This window comes from Balaenoptera physalus (genome assembly GCF_965194825.1).
Source record: "Balaenoptera physalus genome assembly, chromosome: X".
Classification (NCBI taxonomy): Eukaryota; Metazoa; Chordata; class Mammalia; order Artiodactyla; family Balaenopteridae; genus Balaenoptera; species Balaenoptera physalus.
In genome coordinates this window covers 113327350-113349825 of record NC_138903.1, presented here as the reverse complement: position 1 = coordinate 113349825, position 22476 = coordinate 113327350, and the positions used below count along the sequence as shown (strand labels likewise).

The window sequence follows — 22476 nt, the reverse complement described above, 5'->3', positions numbered from 1 at the left end:
TCTGACGCTATCCCTGGCAGGTCCCAGAGGCAATGGTATACAAATGCTGTATTGGTAACTGTGAAGTTCTAGGAAAAGGTGAAGCCTACATATCAAGTGCTATAGAATTCCGTTTATTTAGGACCTTCCTGGAGGAGGAATGTTGGCTGGGTCTAGAGGGGAGGCAGTTCCTTCCCACTTGATTGTGTTGTTGGCTGAATAATATAGAATGTGGCCGACGTTGTATGAGAAGCCAAGGTAGCCTCTATTGTGAAGGAGAGGTGGGAGAGCCACTTCTTTTCCCTAGCTGGGAAACCTCATACCTCATCCTGAATTTCCTGACTTGGGAGGGGGGAAGGTGTTGAACCTCACTGAGACTACCATGATCAGTGCCCATTTTCCCCTTTACAAACCTCTTTTAGCTTTTGTTTTAATGCCCTTGGTCTCTAATGGCCCCACTGAGGCCTCCACTTCTGTGAAAAGCCTGGGCGGGGTTTCTATGAGTGAGAGGCAGACCATGATGGTCTAGAGTTTGGGCGGGAGCAGGAGAGGGAATTTGTGGAGGCGGTAGCCGTTTTTGTGGGGGGGAGGTGGGGGAGCTGATCAGGACCTACCTGGGGAAATAAAGGCAAGGAGTGACAGGCAGGGGCGATGGTTTAGCTAGAATGTGCTGATACCCCCAACTGCTTCCCCTGATGGGCTGGGGAGGTATCTCTAATCCTGAACTGGAGAGGAGCTGGCTGGACTCTACACTTTTTCTTTTTGAATCTGGCCTTTATCCTCTTCCTTCTAGCAGCCCATGGATGTCCAGCGGAATTGCCTAAAATAAGTCTGATACCCAGGGCTGATCATCGTCATACTGTAGGCTGGGCAGAGCTAGGGCTGTCCCAGGCTCTCAGGTGGGCTTTCTCTCCATCACCAGCCTCTCCGGACACCAGAGCTGGCACCCTCTACCCTGAATCCTAGCACCCTCTGGGAGCTTTGATATAGCATGTCTCTGAGCTACAGCAGTTAGTCTGCAGACAAGCACATGTCAGCGTGGCCTTTGTGCCCATTCTTGAGCTCAGTACCTTGGAGGTTACAGAAAAGTTCAAAAAACCCCAGCATTTATTGTCACTATGTGCCAGAAACTTTATACGCTATCTCATTTATTTCTCTGATAACCCCAAGAGGTAGGTATTATTAGCTCATTATTCTTTTTTGTTTAATTTAATTTTTATTTATTTTAAATTATTTTTAAATTGAGATATAATTAACATATAACATTGTGTAAGTTTAAGGTGTGCAATGTGTTCACTTGATATATTTATATATCGCAATATAGATCATTATTCTTATTTTACAGAAAAGAAATATATGTGTATGTAATTACCTCAAATTCTGTAACTAACTAGTAAGTGGTGGAGCCAGGATTTGAAGACACTTTAGAATGCCAAAGCCTTTGCTCTGGGTCACTACACTAGCTAGGGGTCCAAGGTGAGACTAGCCTTGAAGGGAATGAAATGGAGGTTGCAGGGTGGTGACTTGTTATCATTCATTGAGCGTGAATTTTGTGCTTGACACTGTGCTAAGTATTCTACATACACTAGTTCATTCAATCTGTGTAACAACCCCATGAGGCTAGTACTATTATCCCCACTGTACTGATGTGGAAAGTGAGGCTCAGGGAGGTTAAGCGGCTTGTCCAAAGTGACCCAGCTAGTGAGTGACAGAGCCAAGACTTGAACTCAGGTTGGCCAGAGCTCCTAACTGCTAGTCTTCACCTTCCTGCCCTAGAGGAGCCTCCACTTACTGGAAAGGCCCAAGGGCACAGGAAGAGCCCCATTGCCCTCTTGCACCAGCCCTCCCCCACCTTCCAAGGGGAGCTAGAGGCTACGGCTCCCTGGGCCTCTGACATCCGAGGCTCGGGTGGGGGTATAGGGTCTCCAGCTGTGAAGACTCAGCCTCATGGACACCAGTCTTCGGTTTGCTGGGCTCAGGACGCCACTTGGCATCTTCTAGATGTCCGTGGGGCTGGACAGGAGCTTCCAGCAGCCCTGCCTGGACAAGGGGCTGCAGGCTTTGCGCTGCGGACCTACAGAGGCACTGCCTTCCTCGCCCTCAGGCCCTGGCCTGTAGTCTACATTTCCTCATTGCCCCTCTTCACTGGCCCCTCCCTAAGTCTGGTGATCATTGGAGCCCTTGCACAACTACCTACTTTCAGCCTGTATTCAGCCTACAGACCAAACTGAAGCCCCGTAGCTCTGAGACACACACACACCCCCCCCACCCAGGGCAGGGGAGGACTTTAAAACATCATTTTCTCAGTCATTCCTCTTTTTCTGAAGTTTTCCTCTCCCCAGCTTGGAGCTAATAGATAGGTATTACCCAGGGGGTTTCAAAGGTTTAGGAATCTCCTCTGATAGGCTCCCCTTGGTGTATGTGGATTTTAAGCACTTTGGGTCTTATTCACCCCCACTCCCCATCTTTCCAAAAGCCTGCATCAAAAGGCAGCAGGATCATGACTTTGCTGCTACCGTAAATTGGAGGCTTAAGCCTATTTATTTATTTAGTTTCATTGTTTTCAAAAACTAAAATATTGTTCCTTTTTATAGATATAAAAATAATACTTTTGAAATTCAAATAAGACAAGAATGTATTAACACTTCTCTTCCTCGCTCCCCTAATCCCACCCACCCCCTCACAAGATCACTGGTAACCATTTGGTGCAGATTTTTCTGGTCTTTATTCTTGTGTATGTTTCCTTTTCTTAAATAAAAATGGAATCACCCTATAAATAAAGTTTATTACTCACTTTTCCCCCATGATATTGCACAGACTTCTTTTTCAAGAACGTTTGTACGTTATTTGTATAATTTTAAAATTTCAATTTAAACAATAAAAATTCACAAAGATTTTCCCCGTGTCATTAAATATTTTTCTACAACGTCACGTTTAATGATACTGTATGAATGAACCATAAGGTATCTAACTAATTCCCCATTTGCGTTGTTTCCAATTTCTTACACAAAGCTGTCGTGAATATCTTTGTCCATATATTCGTGGGCACTTGTGTGGCTCTTTGTAGGGATGGAATCCTGGGAAGGGAATGGCTGGGTCAAAGGGTGTCAGAGGTACATCACAGAGTGATAGATTGCCCTCCGGAAGGCTGGCGGGGCTCTGAAAGCTTGTTGGGCTTCCCACTCAACATCTTCAACCTGTCTGAGCCTCAGTTTCCTCCTCTGTAAATTGGGAAGATGATGGTACTACCTCAGGGGGAGGGGATAGCATGAGGATCACAGGAGAGATACATGCAAAGTGCCTGGAGCCCAGCACACGTGTCGCTGCTTACGAAATGACAGCAACTATTCAGTACCACTAGGGCGGTGAGGCCATTTGGGCTGCTGGAAGCCACTAAGGGTAGTGGGACAAGTGCAGCTGAGAACAAAGCTCACACTCCAGTTTGCCCTCCCTAGTGCAGTTAATGCCGGAGAACCAAAGGAAGCCAGGAGTCTCCAGCCCACCTCCCAGGAGATGGTGTAGCTTCAGTGGGCACACGGTGGGACCCAGGAAGAGGTGACCTCAGAGGGAAGGTCCTGCTCACTGCAGATCTCCCTCTTGGACAACCCTCGGAGCAGGCCCTTTGTCGCGGGGTGTGGGGGGCTGGGTGGGCAATGAATAGTTCCTATAGGAAGAGGGGAATAGCTACCCCCCACCCTCAGACCCCAGCAAGGCTGGTGGCCATGGGAGCCTGAGCTCTGAGGAGGGCTGGTTAGTGGTCAGCAGGGTCAAGGGCACTGAGCATCTTTGGGGAAGGGACAGACGGCCCTGACAGTGGAGAACATTTTGCTGAGTCCAGCTTTGAAGGAGACTGGTCTGTTCCACCCGCCCCCCCAACACTCTCTCCATAGGAAAGATAACCGGAGACGGTGATTTAGTTCTACCTGTTTATTGCTACCAACCCATCTCCCTCCACCCCCCTCATATTTACACCCAAACCGCTCCCCCAAGATGGCTTCTACCAGAGTTCCTGGTACTAGGTCCAAGTGTCCACTAAACAGGCAGTCCAAGACATGGCGGGCACTGTTTGCCCTCAGGCCAGTTGGGCCCCGGGAAAGGGTTACTCTGGGAATTCTGGGCATAGACTTGGTACTGGGGTCAAATACTAGGATACTTGACTCTCCCTCCCCTTCTGGAGCTCAAGGTACAAGAAAACCTTTAGCAGAGTAAAGGTGGGATAGTGCACTCCCCAGTATCAAGCTTTGTGCTTTCTTTGCTTGTAAGGACCCACATGAGAGGCCAAGTCTTGCTTGTGAGGGGCCGGTTTGCCCTTGGAAGCCAGGTCGGGCCATCTGCCATTGGCCTTGGGTGAAGTGTCATTTAAGGGGCTGGAAGTGGAAGGGGAGGGCGCTTGTTGTCTGAGGTGTGGGCATTGTTTTAAGCTGGGGGAGTTGCAGCTTGGCTTGAGTTACATGGGGAAGTATGGAATGGAGGAGCAGGAGGAGACGTTTCATTTGGGAGCCCAAGGCCCCTCCAGCCCCCTTAGTAAACCCCACTGGTGTCCTGGGCCACAGGTAATGGGACAGCAGACGTTTAATATCACAGAATGTCAGAGTTGGCCCTCAGCAACTATCCATTCTTATCCTGACCTGTCCTAGACCCAGATTGAGGAAGGCACTCGGTTCAAGTGGCTCAGTGATTTAGTGGCTAAACCTGTAAGAAAATTAAGGTGAAGAAAGTAGGAAAGATACATGTACACGTGGCTTTCTTCAAACCTTATTTAGAGAATCTGGATTCACCTGTGATCAGAGTTCTGTTCAATGACCAGGTTCCCTAGGGTATTGAGATTGACCTGAACCACTGACTCGGCCCCCTTTCCAGGAGCAGTGCGACAGGGGAGGGTGGTGTGGAGGCAAGGAGGGTTTGGAGGCCTTGGTGGTGAGGGACGTGGGCCCGGTGGCCCCTCAGTGCCCCCCTTGCTCCGGCCGCAGCTGGAAGGGCTGTGCTGTCCAGTAGCTGGTGGAGGGAGGCGGCCCGGCTTCGGCGGCTTGGCGTGCACTCCAGCAGCGCCTGTAGGGCTCGGCCGGCCTCCGCTGCCCTAGGCACCCCTGGGGGAGCGGGGCCGGGCTCGGTGCCGGTCCTCCGGCCCGGGGCCACCGCAGGAGGCTGGGTCCAGCCCCGCGGCCTGGGCTGCTCGGGCCCAGCCTCGGCCCACACTGCCGCCTCAAGGTGCCCCGGCCAGGGAGAGGCCGTGTAGCTGCTCCTCGGCACCCGCCAGCTCTGCCTCGTCGCGCCCGCTCTCTGAGCCCTCGAAGCAGCCCGAGTCACGCGGGATGTCCACCTTGGGCTCCGCCACCGTGTGCGCCACTGGCTCCTGGCCGCTCTCGGCGCCCTCTTCCGCCTCCTCGCTGCCGGCTGCCAGGGGCCAGGGAGGGAGAGGAATGTGGGGGGCTTGGCCCTTAGCTGGGAGGGGCTTCAGAAACCCTGGGAGCCCATGTGGGTGGAGGGACCCTGGGAAGCCCGCCGGAGGCCATCTCTTCTTCTGGTCGCCCACCACCAACCACCCCTGCCCTTTCTCGGCCCTTCTGGTGGGAGTGGTTTCCAGGCCAGCTCTCCCGCCCAGGAGCTCAGACTTCCTCAGCACTGAGCTGGTAGCCAGGACACCTGCTCTTGAATCGTGGCTCTGTCGTTACCCAACGTGGAGGCCTCGAGTCCACGCCTTATCTTCTCTGGCCCTAAGTCTCCCGTTTGATCCCAAAGGGAGTTGAGCCCGATCGTTCCTAAAACCCCTTCTCATCACAAGCTCTGCCCGAGACTGGAATTCAAGTGTGGAAGGTGCCTGCCCGCTGCAGAGGGGCGCCGGGGCAGGGCCAGGCAGGCCTCGCCGCCCAGCACGCCCAGCACGCCCAGCACCAGCGCTCACGCCCCTCCCCCGCTCCCAAGCCACTCACTGTCGTAGTCCAGCAGCAGCTCGGCAGCCGTGAGCAGCTTGGCCCGATGCTGTGGGTCCATGATATTCAGCTCGTTGAGGTGTGTTTCCCGCAGCTCTTTGAAGTCCTCCAGCGTCTGGTAGCCGTTGAGCAGCAGGGTGGACGTGTGCTCCTGTGGGCAGAAGCAGGCCACCAGCGCGGCCGCTTACAAGCCGCCCCCACCTAGGACCCGTCTCTCTCCGCAGAGCTGACCTGCCCTGGCCCCCATCCCTTGCTCCTAGACACTAGACTAGGCCCCAGCTCAAACCTCAAGGCCGATGCGCTCCAGCAGCTCATGCAGGGTCTTGGGCTTGGGCCTCTTGCCCTTGCTCTGTCGGCGGCTGGGGCGGGCAGGTCCCACAGCCTCCTCGGGCAGCACATCCACGTAGATGAACTTGAAAGAGCCCAGCCTGCCATTGAGCAGGCCCAGCCACGTGCCCACAGGCGGCTTTTCGATGATCTGGATCACATCTCCTTTCTGTGGGAGGAGAGCAGAGCAGAACAGAGCAGGGGTGAGGTGGCCCCTTGGCCTCCTGTACCCTCTACCTGTATGGGGTACAGCCTGCCAGGCTCAGCAGGGGCCTGGATGCCAACCTTACCTGCAGTTTCAGTGAGTCGTGGTCATAGGGGCTGGGAGTGAAGTCGGTGTGGACTCGTGCCCGGCCACAGAAGGGCCCTGTGTACTGGGGGGCAGGTGGTTCCTCCCCGAAGCTTCCAGAGCCTGGGCTGGGGCTGCAGAGCTCACTGCCTGCAGGAAATGGGGCAGGGAGGAAGGTCACCTTTGTCCCCAGACAGCTGGGGCAGTGCCCAGCAGGTACCTTTCCAGGGGGTCTGGCTAGAAATCCCAAGGATACATGCTGGGGAAGAAAACTGAGCTCTAGTAAGTCTCACACTGCAGAAGGGATTCTGACTCAACCCATCTGCCACCCTGAAGGAGCATAGCTTCCCTCCTGGCGCCCCAGGCATGAAAATAGTTGACCATAGAAGGAGGAATGGCTCACAGATCAAAGACTGGGCAAATTGGGAGGGTCTCTAGAGACCAACTGGGCCAACACCCCAATGAACAGATGAGGAAAACTGAGGCCAGACAGGCCAAGTGACCTGCCCAAGGCCTCTCACCTTATAATTGGCAGCACTGACTCCAGGCTTCCTGACTCCCACTCCAGTGCTCCTGGAAGCCACCTTCCACCCAGGAAGCCACATCGTGCATCAATATTTTACTTTCTCTACTTAATAAGACTCTGTGTCGGGTTACAACATCACACGGAAACTCAAGACTTTCTCTCTGGGAAGGGCAGGATGAGGGCCTAAGAGGCTTTCAGTGGGGGTAGGGAGGTGTCTTTGGAGCCAGAGAAAGATCAGAGAACTTGGAACTAATCCGAAGGGCGAGGAAGGCAGTGCCTCTGTAGGTCCGCAGCGCAAAGCCTGCAGCCCCTTGTCCAGGCAGGGCTGCTGGAAGCTCCTGTCCAGCCCCACGGACATCTAGAAGATGCCAAGTGGCGTCCTGAGCCCAGCAAACCGAAGACTGGTGTCCATGAGGCTGAGTCTTCACAGCTGGAGACCCTATACCCCCACCCGAGCCTCGGATGTCAGAGGCCCAGGGAGCCGTAGCCTCTAGCTCCCCTTGGAAGGTGGGGGAGGGCTGGTGCAAGAGGGCAATGGGGCTCTTCCTGTGCCCTTGGGCCCCTCCAGCAAGTGGAGGCTCCTCTAGGGCAGAACTAAGTTCAAGCCTGGGTCACCTTGGGCAAGTCACTTAACCTCCCTGAGCCTCAGTTTTCACATCAATAAAGTGGGGATAATAATAGTACTGGCCCCATGAGATTGTTGTGAAGATTTAATGTTTAGAGGGCTGGGAAAGGTCCCAGCAGGCTAACAGTAAAGGTTCATTTCTCTGTACCACCCTCTCCCAGACAGCCACGTGTATGGCCTTAACCCCGTCCTTTCCTCCAGACTCAGCAGGTGTGCCCCTCCTCCCCTACTCACCTGTGGATGCCTGGCGGCTGAGTGCTGGGAGCTCCCGCTCCTCCTGCTCAGAAAAGGCCAGCGCCATCTTCTCAGGGCCGGGGCTGTCCAGGCTGCAGTCTGGAGACGTCGGGGAGGCTGAGCCCTCCTCCAGAGTATCTCCCTGGAGGGCAGGAGAGGCAGCAAGCCCTGAGCAGCCTCGGCTGAGGTGCACATGGGGCAGCCCCGGGTGCAGAGGAAATGGGCCTGGGCTCCAGGGAGAACTGGGGCCTGGCTGGAGCCCCAGCTGTGCCTCTCGCGGGCTGCATGGCGCCCTCTGGGCCCTAGTTTCCTCTTCCGTGAAGTGGGACTGACAGTCCTTGCCCTGCCCACGTCATGGAATGAGGCTCAACGGGGGTGCCGTGTGAATGCACTTTGTCAGCTCAAAGTGCCAACTTACACACAGAAAAGGCCCCAGTGCCAGAATTGAAACTCAGAGCTGTTACTAGGGTGTAGCCAGGCAGGCCACAGCGCTGGAGAGTCCCTACTTTTGACTGTGCTCCTATGTGCCAGACAGAGGATTTCATTTAATCCTCACTTGAGGATATGTGCTCGATCGTCCCAAGTTTACAGATGAGAAGTAATGGAGAAACGTTCCCGAGGCCACGCGGGAGCCCACAGACAAGTCGGTCTGACTCTAGAGCTCCTGGGCCTCCCCACATCTCTGTGCGGTGGTAACTTTCACAAATGACTCAATGGCAATAAAGGCCTTGATTTGTAGAAGTTGCCAACTCCTGTATTGTAAATACTCCCCACCGTGGGCAACAGAGAAATACCACTCTGGTGTCACTGAATGAGTACCCTCATCGGCTATTTCCCCCCGCAAAGACTGTGGATGCCAGTAACCTCAAGGGCACAGAGAACAGCGAAAGGTAGTACAAGAATTAGGAAATGAGTTTTGAAGACTGACTTTAGTCTTTTTATTTTTAAAATAATAGATTTAATTCTAAGTTGGCAGAAGCTAATTTTCAGTAATGGTTGTATCTTACACCTGGCTCACAAAATCCCTGAAAATTTGACCAACTGCTATCCAGAGCTGGCATGAGCCAGTTAGCACACTGCTGCCAGGGCACCTCCTCCAAGAACCAGGAGCAAACCGGACTCGCTGTGTGACTTTAGCTACTTGGATGTGCCTGCCCCACAGCTGTGTGTTCTGCCCTCCCTCCCTGGGCCAAAGCCAGCCTTGTCGATTTTCTTTCATAGGGCCTCTTGGAATCAAGCCTTCCCAATCACAGGGGCTAGTTCCAAGCAAAAGTTTGCGGTGGATGAATTTGCCCTGTGTGATCTCATCTCCTCAGACCCGCCTGCCCAGGAAGCTTCTGCTACCCACAACTTCATCTCTCCTCAGACCCCACTCCTGCTCCCTCAGGACCACGCCTTCCTGCCATGTCCATGGCCGAGGGAGCTCCCTTCCCAAGGTGCCCCTTCCTGCTTGTATGGGGCCAGGCATCGTTACCTGAGCGTGGCTGTCACAGTGGCCATGCTCAAACCCTACCAGAGCGGTGCCTGTCCTCCCTGCCCCCCCCCATGGGTCCCAGGCCTCACCATCTCCTCCGACAGTGCCTTCACCATCATCTTGCCCATCTTCCTGTTCATGGTTCGGGAAATCACGGCCCTCCACTTCTTCCCCAGCTTTTTGCTGCTCTTTCCAGCATCCTCTGGGGTCGGAACACCTGAGTCATCTTCTGGAATCTGTGACAATAAATGTGGAGGTCCAGGAACCCTGGTGACCATGTCTGGGTCCAGGACTTGGGAGCTGAAGGTGGCTTTTGGGTCCTGGCAGATGCTGGAAGGGTGCGAAGCAGAGTTCCCCATCCCTTCCCTTTCAGCCCCAGACCTGTCCTAGGCCCTATTCATTTGTATTTAAATTGGCCCTATTCATTTGTATTTAAATCGACAATTAATTTGCAATCGAAAAGAATGCAGGTGAGGTTTTAGGGCCCAGAATTTTAGTGGGTGAGAGACTTGGACCCATTGTATTTAAAAAGACTTTGCCTCAACAATCCTAAAAGGGTCTTTCCCCCACCCCCACCCCCACCCCGCCATTCCCCCGCCCAGGGCCGGCAGCCAGATCCCCCAAGGAGGCTCTGAAACTCACATTATCATCCAGATTAAATTCCTTCTCGCTCACCACTGGGGAGCTGGGTTTGGACTTGGCAAAATCTTTGAAGCTGCTGGATCGCTGAAGCGAGAGCTGGAAGAAGCAGAGGTGTTGCCATCAGTGGCACTAAAAATGGTGGCCGAGTAAGGAGCAAAAAGCTGTCCCCGCTCCCAACACACCGCATGCACCCCAGGGCTGGACAGGGCCACGGGGCTAAGGAGGTGAAGCTACAAGACGTCCTTCTGGCTACCGGGCTTCGTCCTGTTCTTTAGCTGTGAGCGGCCCCTAAAGCAGGCCGCAGAGTAAGCTCCTCGCCTCAGGATCCTCCGCCCGGGTCAGGCCTCAGACTAAGCCCAGCTTTCCACCACTACCTGAAGTCTGGTCCCCAGAACCCTGTAGTGAAAGACTAAATGAGTCTGAGTAAACGCGTATCTCCTACTGGAGACATATCTCAGCACGAACCGCCGCGTCACCTTTATTTATATAACAGGGCAAACCCTCCCAAACCCCGCAGCCCGGCCTCCAGGCTCTGTCTTCCCCAAGCACGGTTTCCTGTGACGGTGATCGCGGCAAACACACTGGGGCCTCCAGGCTGATGCATCTGTGTCCCAAGAAGAGGAAGGCAATCCCCCCAGGGGCCAGTAAGACCTGGCATTATGCGTTCTGGAAAGCCACAGTAGAGACTGATTCAGAGAAGGTGCCCACAGATTTGAGACACAAATGATTGGGTTGAATATGGTAAAAGAAAGCTGCCATTTTGTCTGTCTTCATCTCTGCTTTTAACTTAACTTAGCTGCTAATGCGACGAGCTGTCTACACTAGACGTGTGCCAGTGTTCAGACTTGCAGGCCCGACCTATTGTTTGTGCTGTGAATGAAAAACGTTGCCGGCCGTATCAGCAAACAAAGGATGCTGCGGCCAGCAAGCCATCGGCCACTACCGCTGCCCCGATGGTGAGCCCCGAGGGAACTCAGGATGGAGACAAACAGGCTGCCCACTGCCAAGCCCTCTGCCGGTGCAGCCACCCCCAGCGGTGCCCCCTGAGGGGACACAGGATGGGAAAGGACAGGATACTAGCCCTTATCTTTGCATAGCAAAGGAATGATTTCAATAAGCCCCGACTCTTGCATCTTCCCATACACAGAAAAGCGCTAAATTCAACTACTTGGGATATCTGGTTTCCTTTAACTAACAGTGATCTTTTGATGTTCCCACTACCTGGCCTTTGCTGCAAAAACCCCTGTATAGCCTGGCTTCTCCCTTACCTCTTGGGAGCAGTCCCTCAGAGTTCTCTGAGAGGCTGCCTCCCGGGCTTGAAGTCCTCAGAAAGTCTGCCGAATAAACCATAATTCTCAACTTTTAGGTTATGCATTTTTTTTCAGTCGACAGTGCTGATAAGCCTGTTTTCAGGAAATGAGCTTTCTTAACTGTACATGCAACGCACGTGGCAAGATAGCAGGAGAAACCCGGGCCAGGTAAGGAGGGCCGACTTTAGACACAAGAGGTGTAGGCTGAGCCCGAATCAAGATCAACAGTCAAGACCAGAGATACACACAGGAACCAGAGTTCACAGATGGCCAGACAGATAGAGCGGGGTCGGCGGCAGACACCAGAGATAAGGGCTTGAGGAACCGAAGCCCCAAACCCGCTCAAAGCTGAAAGTTTCACATCCTCTTTCCTACAAAAGGGGGGTCCAGTGACAATCCCCCAGGGCAGGGGCAGTATCACCTGCCCCCTCAGCATACACACAACTGGCCCCAGCTCCTGGGGACTGCAGTGGAACACTTCAGTTCTCTTGGTGGGTCTTGACCAAAAGCAAGTCAGCAGTCAGGGACAGCGGCCACACCTTCCTAGAGGGCATGGCAAGCTAGCTGACCAGAAACTAGGTCAGTGGTCAGGCCAAGCAGACACCACCGCCATGAAGGCCTCCTGGGTGAGGCACCTGCAGCCTCAGGGAGAAAGCCTCTTCCGCAGGATGCCGGGGAGCTGGGAAAGGGGGCTGAGGGGTTACAGGGAGGGGAACGCATGGCTGTGGGGTGACCGCTCCTGTTCCCATGCATCTCCTCCATCCTCCTTCCCTGGTTTTCCCTGCCCGCTATTCTTTCCGCTTTTTCTTCCTTGCTTTCCCCTTCTCTCCTCCACCTTCCATTCATTTCCTCCTCTTGTATGGCTAAGATGCAGCTGCCTGGATAACTTCCTCCTTTTATTGCCTGGAAAAGAGGGAACAGAGAGAGGATGGGCACCAGGCTGGCCTGGGCCCAAGAAGGGCAGGCTGGGGTGCTGTTTTTAGGCCGATGGGGCCTATTGTGGCCTCCCCTCCATCAATCCCAATCCCAAGAGTCGCCCCTGAAGCCCCAGGGACCAGTGATCCTGGAAAGCCAGCAGGAGGGCAGGCGTGGGGCTGGAAGTGGGCTTTGCTGAGGAAGAGTAAACTCACTGCCAGGCTGCCCTCTAATTGCAGTTCTTTCCTTTTTCTGTCATTAAGCTGCAGTCGGGGTTGGGGGGTGGCTGGGAAGGTGCCTTTTGGCTCCTGAGACCTTGTGTCAGGGCCCCTCTGTCCCAGCTTTAGCTCAAAATGGGAGAAAACAATCTAAAAGGGCCACGTGGGTGGCGCTGGGACGTGGGCCTGGCCGGCCACTCCTTAGCCCAGGGACGTGGAAAGAACTAGGCAAGTTCTTTGGGTGACTAAGGGTGAGGGCCGTTTGCCCTGGGGGCCTCTTGCCCCGCCCACCTCTAAACTCAGGAGCGGCTCCAAATACCCTGAATGCCTTTCGGTGAGCCTGAAGTGACCCCCCCTCACCCAGGTGTGAGTGGACATCCTTGGGCCCTTTTGGATTTTCTGCCTGGCCTCCCTTTAGGGTGAGACCTTCCTGGGGGTCCTGGGTGGGAGGTAGTACCGTACACTGTCGGCCACTTTTTCACGTCTAAGGGGAGTATATGGGCCTCTTGGAAAGAACTACTTTTTTGGCATCACACATTGCTGAGCTCAACTCTGGGATGTGTGACCTTCGGTGAGTTATTTAACCTCCCCAAACCTCAGTCTCTTTACTTGGTGTTGGCTAGCGAGAGTTCACATCTTGGTTCTGCCATTGACCAGCTGTGTAAAGCTGGATCAATTCCTCAACTTCTCTGGGCTTCCGTTTCCTCATGGGTGAAATGAAGACCGGAGCACACACCTCGCTGGGTTGTTGTGCGGATGAGAGGGGTGACCGTGTGACACAGCAGCCCCTCGAGGCATGTTCGGGGAGGCTTACTTAGCCTTTCCAACAACCCACCTCCAGGCTCTTACCCCTTGCGTTCCCCACCTGGAACACTCTGCCCTTCTCTCTGTCAACCATAGTTTCTCCCGTCCTTCAGAATCCAGTTTAACTGGAAGCAACTCAAATGCTCATCAGCTGTAGAGGGATTCGTGAATTGTGGCCGAGTCACATGAGGCAAGAGCACATGGCAATGAGCTTCGTGCAACTCTCCCCAACAATACGGTGACTCTCAGGGCTACACCGTTGGGCAGGAGGGACCCACCACCAGAGTATATTATATGGTTCCCCGTACAGAAAGTTCAAAACCCGGCAAAACTAATCCATGGAAGTCAGAAGAGTGGTGACCTTTAGGGAAGGGGGTCATGTAGTGACTGGCAGGGGCATGAGGGAAGCTTCTGGAGCATTGGAAGTGTTCTGTTTAATTTGGGTACTGCCTACATGGGAATGTTCACTTAATGGAACTCCATTGAGTGCTACATTTATGATTTATGCACTTTTTCTACGGATATTATACTTCAATAAAAAGGTTTTTCAAATTCAGTTTTAAAGGCACTGCCCCCTGCAGGAAGTCTTCCCTGATCACCCCCTCAGAGCCTCACCCTGCCCTCACTGGCATCTTCTTCCCCTGCTGCCTAAGACCGAGTGCCCTCTGGGCTCTGGGCACAGGCCTGTGCATGTGTGGGAATCCAGTAACGAGGGGTCAAACACCACCCCTGTGCCCGGTGCCCTGCCAAGCACTTTGTGTGTGTCCGCTCACTTCAGCTTCGCTGTAGCCCTGTCTTTACATAGCACTTCCCATCTGGGGACACTGAGAGTCGGAGAAATGAAGCATCCTAGGTGGAGTGGCACAGCTGACAGTGGGAGGAGCAGGGCTTTGAACCCATGTCTGTGACTCTGGAAGCCTGTGCTTGTTCCTGTGCTCAGAGCTCAAGAAGTTGCCCCCTAGTATAGAAGTGGATTAAGGGCAATGGCGACTGCAGGCGCTGTTTGGAGGAAGCTGCCAGGAGAGCAGGTGGGAGCATGGAGGAAGAAGGGCTCCGGAGGGCTTCGTGGAGAAGGAGGCGCATTTGAGCTGGGCTGTAGCAGGGGAGCCAGGATTTCTCCAGGTGGAGTTGGGAAGGGTTTGTCAGGAGCAAGAGTTAGGGATGTTCCAAGCGTGGCGAAGGCCACAGAAGGCCCTTGCCAGCCATGGCATTAGCCTGTGGGCAATGAGGAGCCACTGGCAATATGAATTGCATGCTGGTGTGGAGGGGGATGCCAGATGTGTGCTGTAGGAAGGGAGCCTGGGGGAAGCAGTGTGCTGGGATTGGGGAAGAGAGGAGCAGGGAGAGACTGGAAGGAGGGGACGGCTGCACACTCGAATGGGAGCCTTGATTCCTCTCCATTTCTCCTGGCGAGAGGTCTGGGATGTAGCAAAAAGTAGGGTGTGATGGGGTAGGACCATCCTTAGGGGAGGTAGGTCCCAGGACAAACCCCCGTCGACTACCTACACTCCAACAGACCAAAGAGAGTGCAGAGAGACACTTGATGGAGGCAAAAGTCTCCAAAAGGCAGCCAAGGGGTATTGCTCCCCCCAGCCCGGGCGTCTCCCCGATCCTTCATGATGCATAGCAGGTGACACATCCTGACCCCACCATCCTGGAGGGCCTGTTCCCAACTCTGCTCTGCTGCTTTGAAGGTCACTCATTCCATGGCCACCTGGGCCTGCCCTGCAGAGCTCTCCTGCTGATAGGCTGAGTCTTTTATGCTCATCAGACTCTTCCAGTGCTTTTGAGATCAGTAGGGAGACAAGAGAGTAGAGGGAGAAGGGGTCAAGACCCTGGACACTGACAAATCTTGGCTTAGATCCCTGCTCTGCAGTTTACTAGCTGTGTGACCTCAGGTAAGTCACTTCGCCTCCCTGAGCCTCGGGCATAAAATGAAGACAATGCCTGCCCCTACTTCACAAGGTTGTCGTGAAGAGCCAGCGGGCTAAGGGATGGGTGGAGCGCACAGCACAGCACCTGGCACCTGCTGAGCTGCTAGGTGTTGTTTTCTCCGCTTCAGGGCTGGGACCAAAGCTCGGTCCTTGCAGTGGGTTCCCCGCCCCCACCCACGCCTGTGGCGTGCACCCTCTCGTGGACACATGTACACATGTGACACAGTGCACTCACACGTATTGTTCCAGGCGATCCACACACCCTCCTGAGGTGGGCAGATCAGGAACGATCCCCCTTTTCCGAGGTGAGGAAACTTAGGCCCAAGGAAGGTGAGTGAACTGTCCAGGGTCCTACAGCTGGAACCCGGTAGGATTCCAACTCTGCTTTCTTGTCCCCTGCCTAGCACATTCTCCACTTGGTAGGCCCGAAAGGAGGAGAGGGACAGGAAAGGGAGGCCTCTCTTGCCTTTGTGCTTTCCCCTCCACCACGTCACCTTGGCCTCTGAGGGAAAGGGACTTGCCCAAGTCACAGTGCTGGAGCCGCGCCGCTGCCTCCGGGCCTGGGGAAGATGCTGTCTCCACCTTCTGGAAAGTTGGCTTTTCTAAGGGCACTTCCATGGGCTGGGGCTTGGAGAGTGGCTCTGGAGGCTGGCCCAGGCTCTGCAGGGGTGAGGTAGGCTTTGCCTGGACGATGCTGCCCTAGAGGACATGGTCCTCAGAGTGCCACAATGGCCTTGACTCTCCTGGGAGAGGCCTGTGGGAAATCCCAGAGGCCCAGGCACCAAACACAGAATCTGGATAATGGAAGTGGGGAAAGAAGACGGGATTTCTGGCTTCTGTGAGCCTTCGGGCACCTCCACCTGAGGCGGCACAGGGTGCCAGCGTTGAAGTGTTAGCTCTTTCTCAGACTCTTTCCTCCAGTTCAGCTCCCCTGTGGTTTGGGGCCCAGCAGTGTGTAGGGCGGTCTCTGCTTCCCACCCGCATCAGCCGGACAGCAAGGGGAAGTGGACCCACTCGCTGAGGAGAGACAGCCAGTGGTAAGTCTGCCAGGGGCTGGCGCCGTGCGGGACTTGGACAGGGGTGACAGAGCCTGTGTGAAGAATCATGAATCTCTTTCCCACCCGCCCACCTCCACTGCAACCTTAGAGAAGCAGCTGGAGTGGGGAGAGTACAGCCGGAAGTGGCAGCCACCCCAGGACCTGAGATGGGGCAGGATGTACACCCCAGTGCCCTGAGGCTCGGCTTCTCAGCTGGTTCAGTCTCCGTCTGGAAGCTACTCCCCTGACAAAGGGGCTTCCCCACGGAGCACCTGATCTGGGCTCCAGGGGAAACCAGCGGGGCGCCATGAGGGCCTGGAGGCCCTGGACCTTGGCCTGTGGCTACGCCTGGCCTCTTGGACCTGGTTCAGGCCTGCTTTGGGATGGTCCTAGGCTCCTGCTGGATGTGCGGGATGTATTTGCTGATTGCCTGGGAGGATCTGACACTCGAGTCAAAAAATTAAGTCTAGAAGTCCTCAGATCCAAATAGAGAAACCTAAATGTGGCAGAGCCTTCAAGGAATCTTCTAGTCTGGCCTCAAGACTCCAGGAAGATGAGCACCTCAGTTGCCCGTGGCAGCTGCTTTTCTTCCTGGCCTTTAAAATCCCCCCTCACAGAAATTTTTCCTCCTCAGCCCTCACTCCTACTCATCATCTCAGCACCTTCATTTCTCATTCTTCACAAATAATTCCTCTCCACCTGGGAAGAAACTGTATGCCCCCAGCATCCCACTGCAGGTTTGGAGGCCCTTTCTTTAAATCTGGAAATCACGCTGGGCCCCATCTTCAGGTGGGCCCCCTCTCCTGTGGGCCCCGGGATCTACAACAGAGCTGAACCAAGTGGGCAGAGCCTGGGCTCTGGCCAAAGGGCGGGGGCCCTGGGAGCATCGTGGCTCCTGGCTGGGTGGCCCAGCGGAGCCCTTTGAGTGAGACGGCTCCTGAGACGCAGGCTCAGGAAGAAGCGGTGGCGGGCCCGGTGTAGGGCAGAGAGAATTAAGTACGGTCTTAGGGTTCAACTTGAGAACTGTATTTTATAATTCTCGAATTCTAGTCTAGGATTCTAGTCCCCAATTTTAAGTCTTTATCTTATCATCGTAGGGTTGAATCTTACAACTTTTAGACTTCTAAGAATGTATTCGGTAACTCTGTTTCTCTAGAATTTGGAAAGTCTCTTCTGTACTTCTGTTACTCTAGTTACCTTTGGGCCCATGTCCCGTGCCCTTGGGAGAATGGCCCTCACCTACAGACTCAACAGAAGGCCTTTGGCTCTTCCCACTTCCGTGAGTCCCGGAGAGGATGGGCTGAGAGAGCAGAGGGAAGGAAGCAGTGAGTTCCCAAAGATGCTCCTCACCTTTTTCTTCTGAGTGGGCTCCTTCTCGCTGGCGTTGGAGGGCTTACGGCGCAACATGGTCCTCTACCCTGGTGATACTCCGTCCCTGCTCTCCTAGCTATCGAGATGCGGAGGCCTCTCGCTCAGCCTCGCCAGCACCGTCCAGGGGGCACGGCATGGACTGAGCCTCTGGCTGCCACTCTGACTGCTGCACTGGCAGCTTGGGGGTGCGGGCCATGGACACCCGGCGGCAGCGGCATACAGGAAGCCCCGTCACGTGACCTGCTCTTACAGCAATCGCAGCCCCTGCCGGCCCCTAGGGAGGAAGGAAGTCCCAGCTTCAGTCTCCAGAGATTCTGATGCAGACGGCTCTTGGGTTGAACAAGCAGAGAAAAGTCCCTACCTTGCCATCTCATGGCAACCATTGCCAGTCCTTCGGCCAGTCAACCTGACATTATACGGCCTACTCAAGCCCTTTATCTCACTGACCAGAGTCCCGAAACCGGAAGTGGGACCATCTCTCTGCCTGTGGGGCCAATGCTCCCAGTCACCTTGCCTCGCCAAGGTCACCACTGCTATCAGTACCTCTCCCATCACCCCATAGCCATCACTCCTATCTACAGCCATCAGCCCTGAAGTCATCTCCACTGCTACTGGCACACCTACAGCCAGCACCGCTAGAACAACCATCCCTGCAGCCATCACCCCTACGGCTATCATCACTGCTGCTATCACTGTCACAACCGTCATCCTCTCAGCTGTTATCCTTACGGACATTACAGCCAGTCACTCCCATGACACTCTTACCCCACGACCATCATCCCTACAGCCATCACTCCTGCAACCATCACCACACTCCTGCAGCCAACACCTTTCACCTATCACCCCTGCAGTCTTTCCCACTGCCATGAGCACCACTACAGCCATCACTGCTAAAACAACCACCCCTACAGTCAACACCCCTCGGCCATCTGTCTCTATCTGCCTCACCACTGCCACTATCACCGGTACCGTGATCATCCTCCTAGCTATCACCCTTACAGACACTATCACTATAGCCAGTCATGCCCACTGATGCCCTCACCCCTACAACCAGAACTCCTAGAGCCATCTCCCCTCCGCCATCACCCTGCAGCTGTCATCCCCACTGTCACCGGCACACCTACAGCCATTCTCACCAGAGCAGTCACACCTACAGTCAACATCCCTTGGCCACCACCACTTATATTTATCACCACCACAGCCATCAACATGAAAAAAAAAAGCAATTGCAAGCAACTCCACACCACCAGCAAATGTCCCTTTCAGCAGGCATTTCTCGAATGTCTATGTGCTAAGTTTAGAATGTTCGCTATGTGGATTATCTGTGGCAGATATTTTAATAACCTTAATTACTTATTGCAAAAGCAATTCATATACATCATATACAATTTAGAAAACAAGGATAAACAAAAAGAAAATTCAAAAATTCTCCGAAATTATCTTCCATACTATTTGCATGAATATCCTTTTCTGTTTTTGAGCATTTAACCTCTCTCTCTCTCCGTGTCTCTCTCTCTCTCTCTCTGTCTCTCTCTCTGCAGCATGATTTGCACAGAAAGCAGATCAGTGGTTTGGGGGGATGGGGAGGGGAGGGAGAAATCAGGAGGGGCACAAGGACCCTTTTGGGGGTGATGGATAGTTCACAGTCTTGGTTGTGGTGATGGTTTCATCAGTGTATACATATGTAAAAACTCAACAAATCGTATACTTTTAAAATGTGCAGCTTATTGTAGTTAAATTATACCTAAATAAACCTGTTTTAAAATTTTTAAAAATTAAAGTCCCACTTCACACACTGCATCTGCTTGTCAAACTGAACACAGGATCAAGATTTTCTCCTGCCATGAAATGTTCTTCTACGACGTGATTTGTAATGGCCGCCGAGCAGCCCATTGTACGAATGCACCACGATTATTTCACCAGGCCCCTACAGATGAACTTACGTTGCCTTGATATTTTCACTCTTAATTGTACATCCTTAAGATAAATATTCGTGTACAGCCACGAATTTTTTCTTAGGATAGATTTCCAGAAGGGGAATCCTTGGGTGAAAAGAAAGGTGTGCATCTTTTTAAGGCTTTCCATTCTGGGACACTTGTGAAATCCGAGGCTGTTCCCAAGATGTTCTGGTGACTTCCTCGCCCCTACTCTCCAGCCTGCCCTACGCCCTCCCAGCACCCATCCGTGGGGATGAGCTCAGGAAAGACGAGGTCCTTCTCCCCCAAGCTGAAACCATACTTCTTTGGCTCCGTCCTACTCAGCCTGCCGGGTAGACTCGAGAAAAGACCGGCGCCCCCAGCTCCCCTCCCCGTCCCCTCCCCCCACGCCGGGCCTGCGCTTTCCAGACTGAAAGTCCCTCCCCTGCCGCCCCAGGCGCGGGCGCGGGAACGGCCGAGGCTGCGCGGCGCGGTGTCGGGGACCCGGCGGGCCTTTGGTGGCGGGCGCGATCGGGGGCGCCGGGTGGGGGACGCGGCTGCAGGGCTCGGGGCTCCTGGGGGTCCGGCGGCCGCAGCGCCCGGGGAGGGAGCCGCCGGGCAGAACCTTCCCGGCCTGCGCCGCGACGGCGCGTCCCGGCCCCGCGGCAGGATGTGCCGGCTTCCTGTTTGCTCAGTCCCGGCAGCGAGCCGAGCTCACACACTAACCGCAGAGCCTTCAAAGGCAGCCACCTAACCCCAGCGCTGGGCGGCCCCGACCGCCTCGCCGAGGCCTGGGAAAAGGCGGCGGGGTGAGGGGCACCTCGAGAGAAGTACAGAGAGGCGACCAGCCCCCGGGACAGAAGGGAGCGGGTGTTTTCAGCCTTTCCCTTCTGGCTTCTTTTCGGATCTGTCGCTTCTGGTCAGATGTCTCCACTCCGAGGGTCCTGGGCTCCCTCATCCGGACTTGCCTTCCCGGAATTTTCTCTCCCAGCAGATTGCCCTGGCCCCAGTCCCGTTAGGTCAGGCCCCAGCTGGCTAATGGGCCCTAAACACTTTTTTAATAGGTTTCCCTTCCAGGCAACACATTTGCATTTTATAGGTTCTGATCCAGGTGCATAAAGCCCTCAACTAAAGAAGCTATGCGGGTCAGTAGTTCAGTGAACAAGGCCACCTCAAACTTGATAATGGGCTGGCAAACAGGAACTAGGAGCTAGCTCTGGGTCCTTGTGCCGGGCACTCGCAGGAGATGCAAGATAAATAGCTGTCAAGGTCCCTTGCACCTGGGAGCTTACATCCTAGGTGGGGCGGCAAGCTTACATTGCCCAGCACTTGCTCTTTGACAAGCACTGCATCAGGCACTTCAAAAACGTTATTTAATCCCGGCACAGGCTCCCCACCCGACCCGGGTAAGTAGTTTAAATTGGGATTATTATGGCAAAGATGTGTCCAGTATAAACGTGGGGCAGGAGAGCCTTGAGTTAACGGCAATATTGCGGGGTGTGTGTGTGCGTGTGTGTGTGTGTGTGTGTGTATGTGTGTGTGTGGTGGGGTAGGGAGGTGTTCCACCGATAGTGAGACCCGTCTGAACCTTCAGAGGGTGGATATCGGGCTTCCAGAGATACAAAGGTCATTGTAGGCATTCACATAGAGCAGCCCCCCACCTGCACCTCCCTGCAAGAGATTCTAATTTGGTAGACGATCATGAGTGGAATATTTGGGCAGATGGGACCCAGACATGTATGAAAGCATCCCTCACTCTGCGAATGGGTACAATCCTGCGTTGAGAGAGTAAGAGTTCGGATAAGCGATATCTACATTTGGAAAACTTCCTGAATAATTCTTATTCTCACCTCCCCCTGCCACCCACACATATCCAGTCGAAAGTAAGAACACTACGTGGCAGGCGGTGGGCTTTACAACAACCCTATGAAGCAGGCACTGCTGTCATCCTCATTTTCCAGGGAGGAAGCCGAGAATCAGAGGGGTTCAGCAAACTGTGTAAGACCACACAGCTAGGAAGTGACGGGAGCTGAGTTTTGAGCACAGGCTTGGTCTGGGTTCAGGGCCCGTGCTATTAACCACTAGGCTCAAGTGCCTCTGATGCAGAGTTCCTGAGCAGGGACGTGAGAGAATCGACACCCTACGCTGATTGGGGTGCCACAGGGCCACCTTGAAGCAGAGGGGAGTGAAGAGGATGGGGAGGGCATCTGGAAGCGGCATCATATACACAACAGCTGGAGAGTTACGGTTGATCAAGTGGGGGCGATCTGTAGGGGAGCCCTTGTCAACCTGGGAAGTACTCAACATCTGTAATATCTGGCTTAGAGGGTTGGCGTTGGGAAGCAAGTTGACTTCAAACAGCTGTCGTGTAGAGGAGGGGGATGTATTCTGGGTGGCCAGGAATGATGGGGAAGAGGTAAATGGAAGGTTTGGGTTCATTTCAAGGAAGACATTTTTGATATTCAGATGGTGCTAGCTCAGCCCTGGTAAGTAGTGATCTCCCCGTCTCTAGAAATGTTCAAACAGAGACCACATAGTCCCTTGGAAATACCTGGGCATTTCCAAGGTGAAGTCCATCGTGGTAGCCTGAGCCCTTATCAGACTTCATGGTGGTCATTTTAGGCAGGGAGGGCAAGGAGAGCAGAAGTGCAGGTGGGAGGAGGGCAGAGGAGAGCAAGGGGCCTGGGCAGGAGGCAGCCATTCCCACGCACACAGACAGTACACACGAGCTTGCAGCTCTGGGAACGCTGGGGAGCCCCTGGCAGCAGGGGCTGATGGGAGGGAAAGACAGTCATCTCTGAATCTCTGAATTCATGATAAGGTCTTGGTTTAAAAACAAATGAAAACAAACACCTGCAGGCAGCTGTGGCAATTACCATCAGAAGAGGAGGCTGGGCTTTGGTGCTTGATTAAAAACACACTTGGGACTCACTGGAGGGCCTTTC

At 54.1% G+C, this 22476-nt stretch overlaps 1 protein-coding gene across 1 annotated transcript; it reads right to left on the bottom strand.

Moving 5' to 3' along the window:
* Positions 1-3891: 3891 nt before the first annotated feature.
* On the bottom strand, positions 3892-19932 carry SASH3 (SAM and SH3 domain containing 3). The gene is made up of 8 exons (XM_082446134.1): positions 17595-19932; positions 10027-10122; positions 9474-9620; positions 7911-8052; positions 6527-6675; positions 6196-6405; positions 5910-6060; positions 3892-5373 (listed from the first exon to the last, which is right to left on the bottom strand). Exons 1-8 carry the CDS (start codon positions 17649-17651, stop codon positions 5183-5185), a joined length of 1143 nt encoding a protein of 380 aa, XP_082302260.1. The 5' UTR covers positions 17652-19932; the 3' UTR covers positions 3892-5182.
* Between the last annotated feature and the right edge of the window lie 2544 nt (positions 19933-22476).

What these genes read in the sequence shown, in the direction of transcription:
- SASH3 (XM_082446134.1), bottom strand. Translation starts at nt 17,651, where the DNA reads ATGTTGCGCCGTAAGCCCTCCAACGCCAGCGAGAAGGAGCCCACTCAG. An exon ending in AATTTAATCTGGATGATAAT is followed by an intron (nt 9,621 to 10,026) that starts GTGAGTTTCAGA and finishes TTATTGTCACAG; the next exon opens with ATTCCAGAAGATGACTCAGG. An exon ending in TGGAGCGCATCGGCCTTGAG is followed by an intron (nt 6,061 to 6,195) that starts GTTTGAGCTGGG and finishes TTCTGCCCACAG; the next exon opens with GAGCACACGTCCACCCTGCT.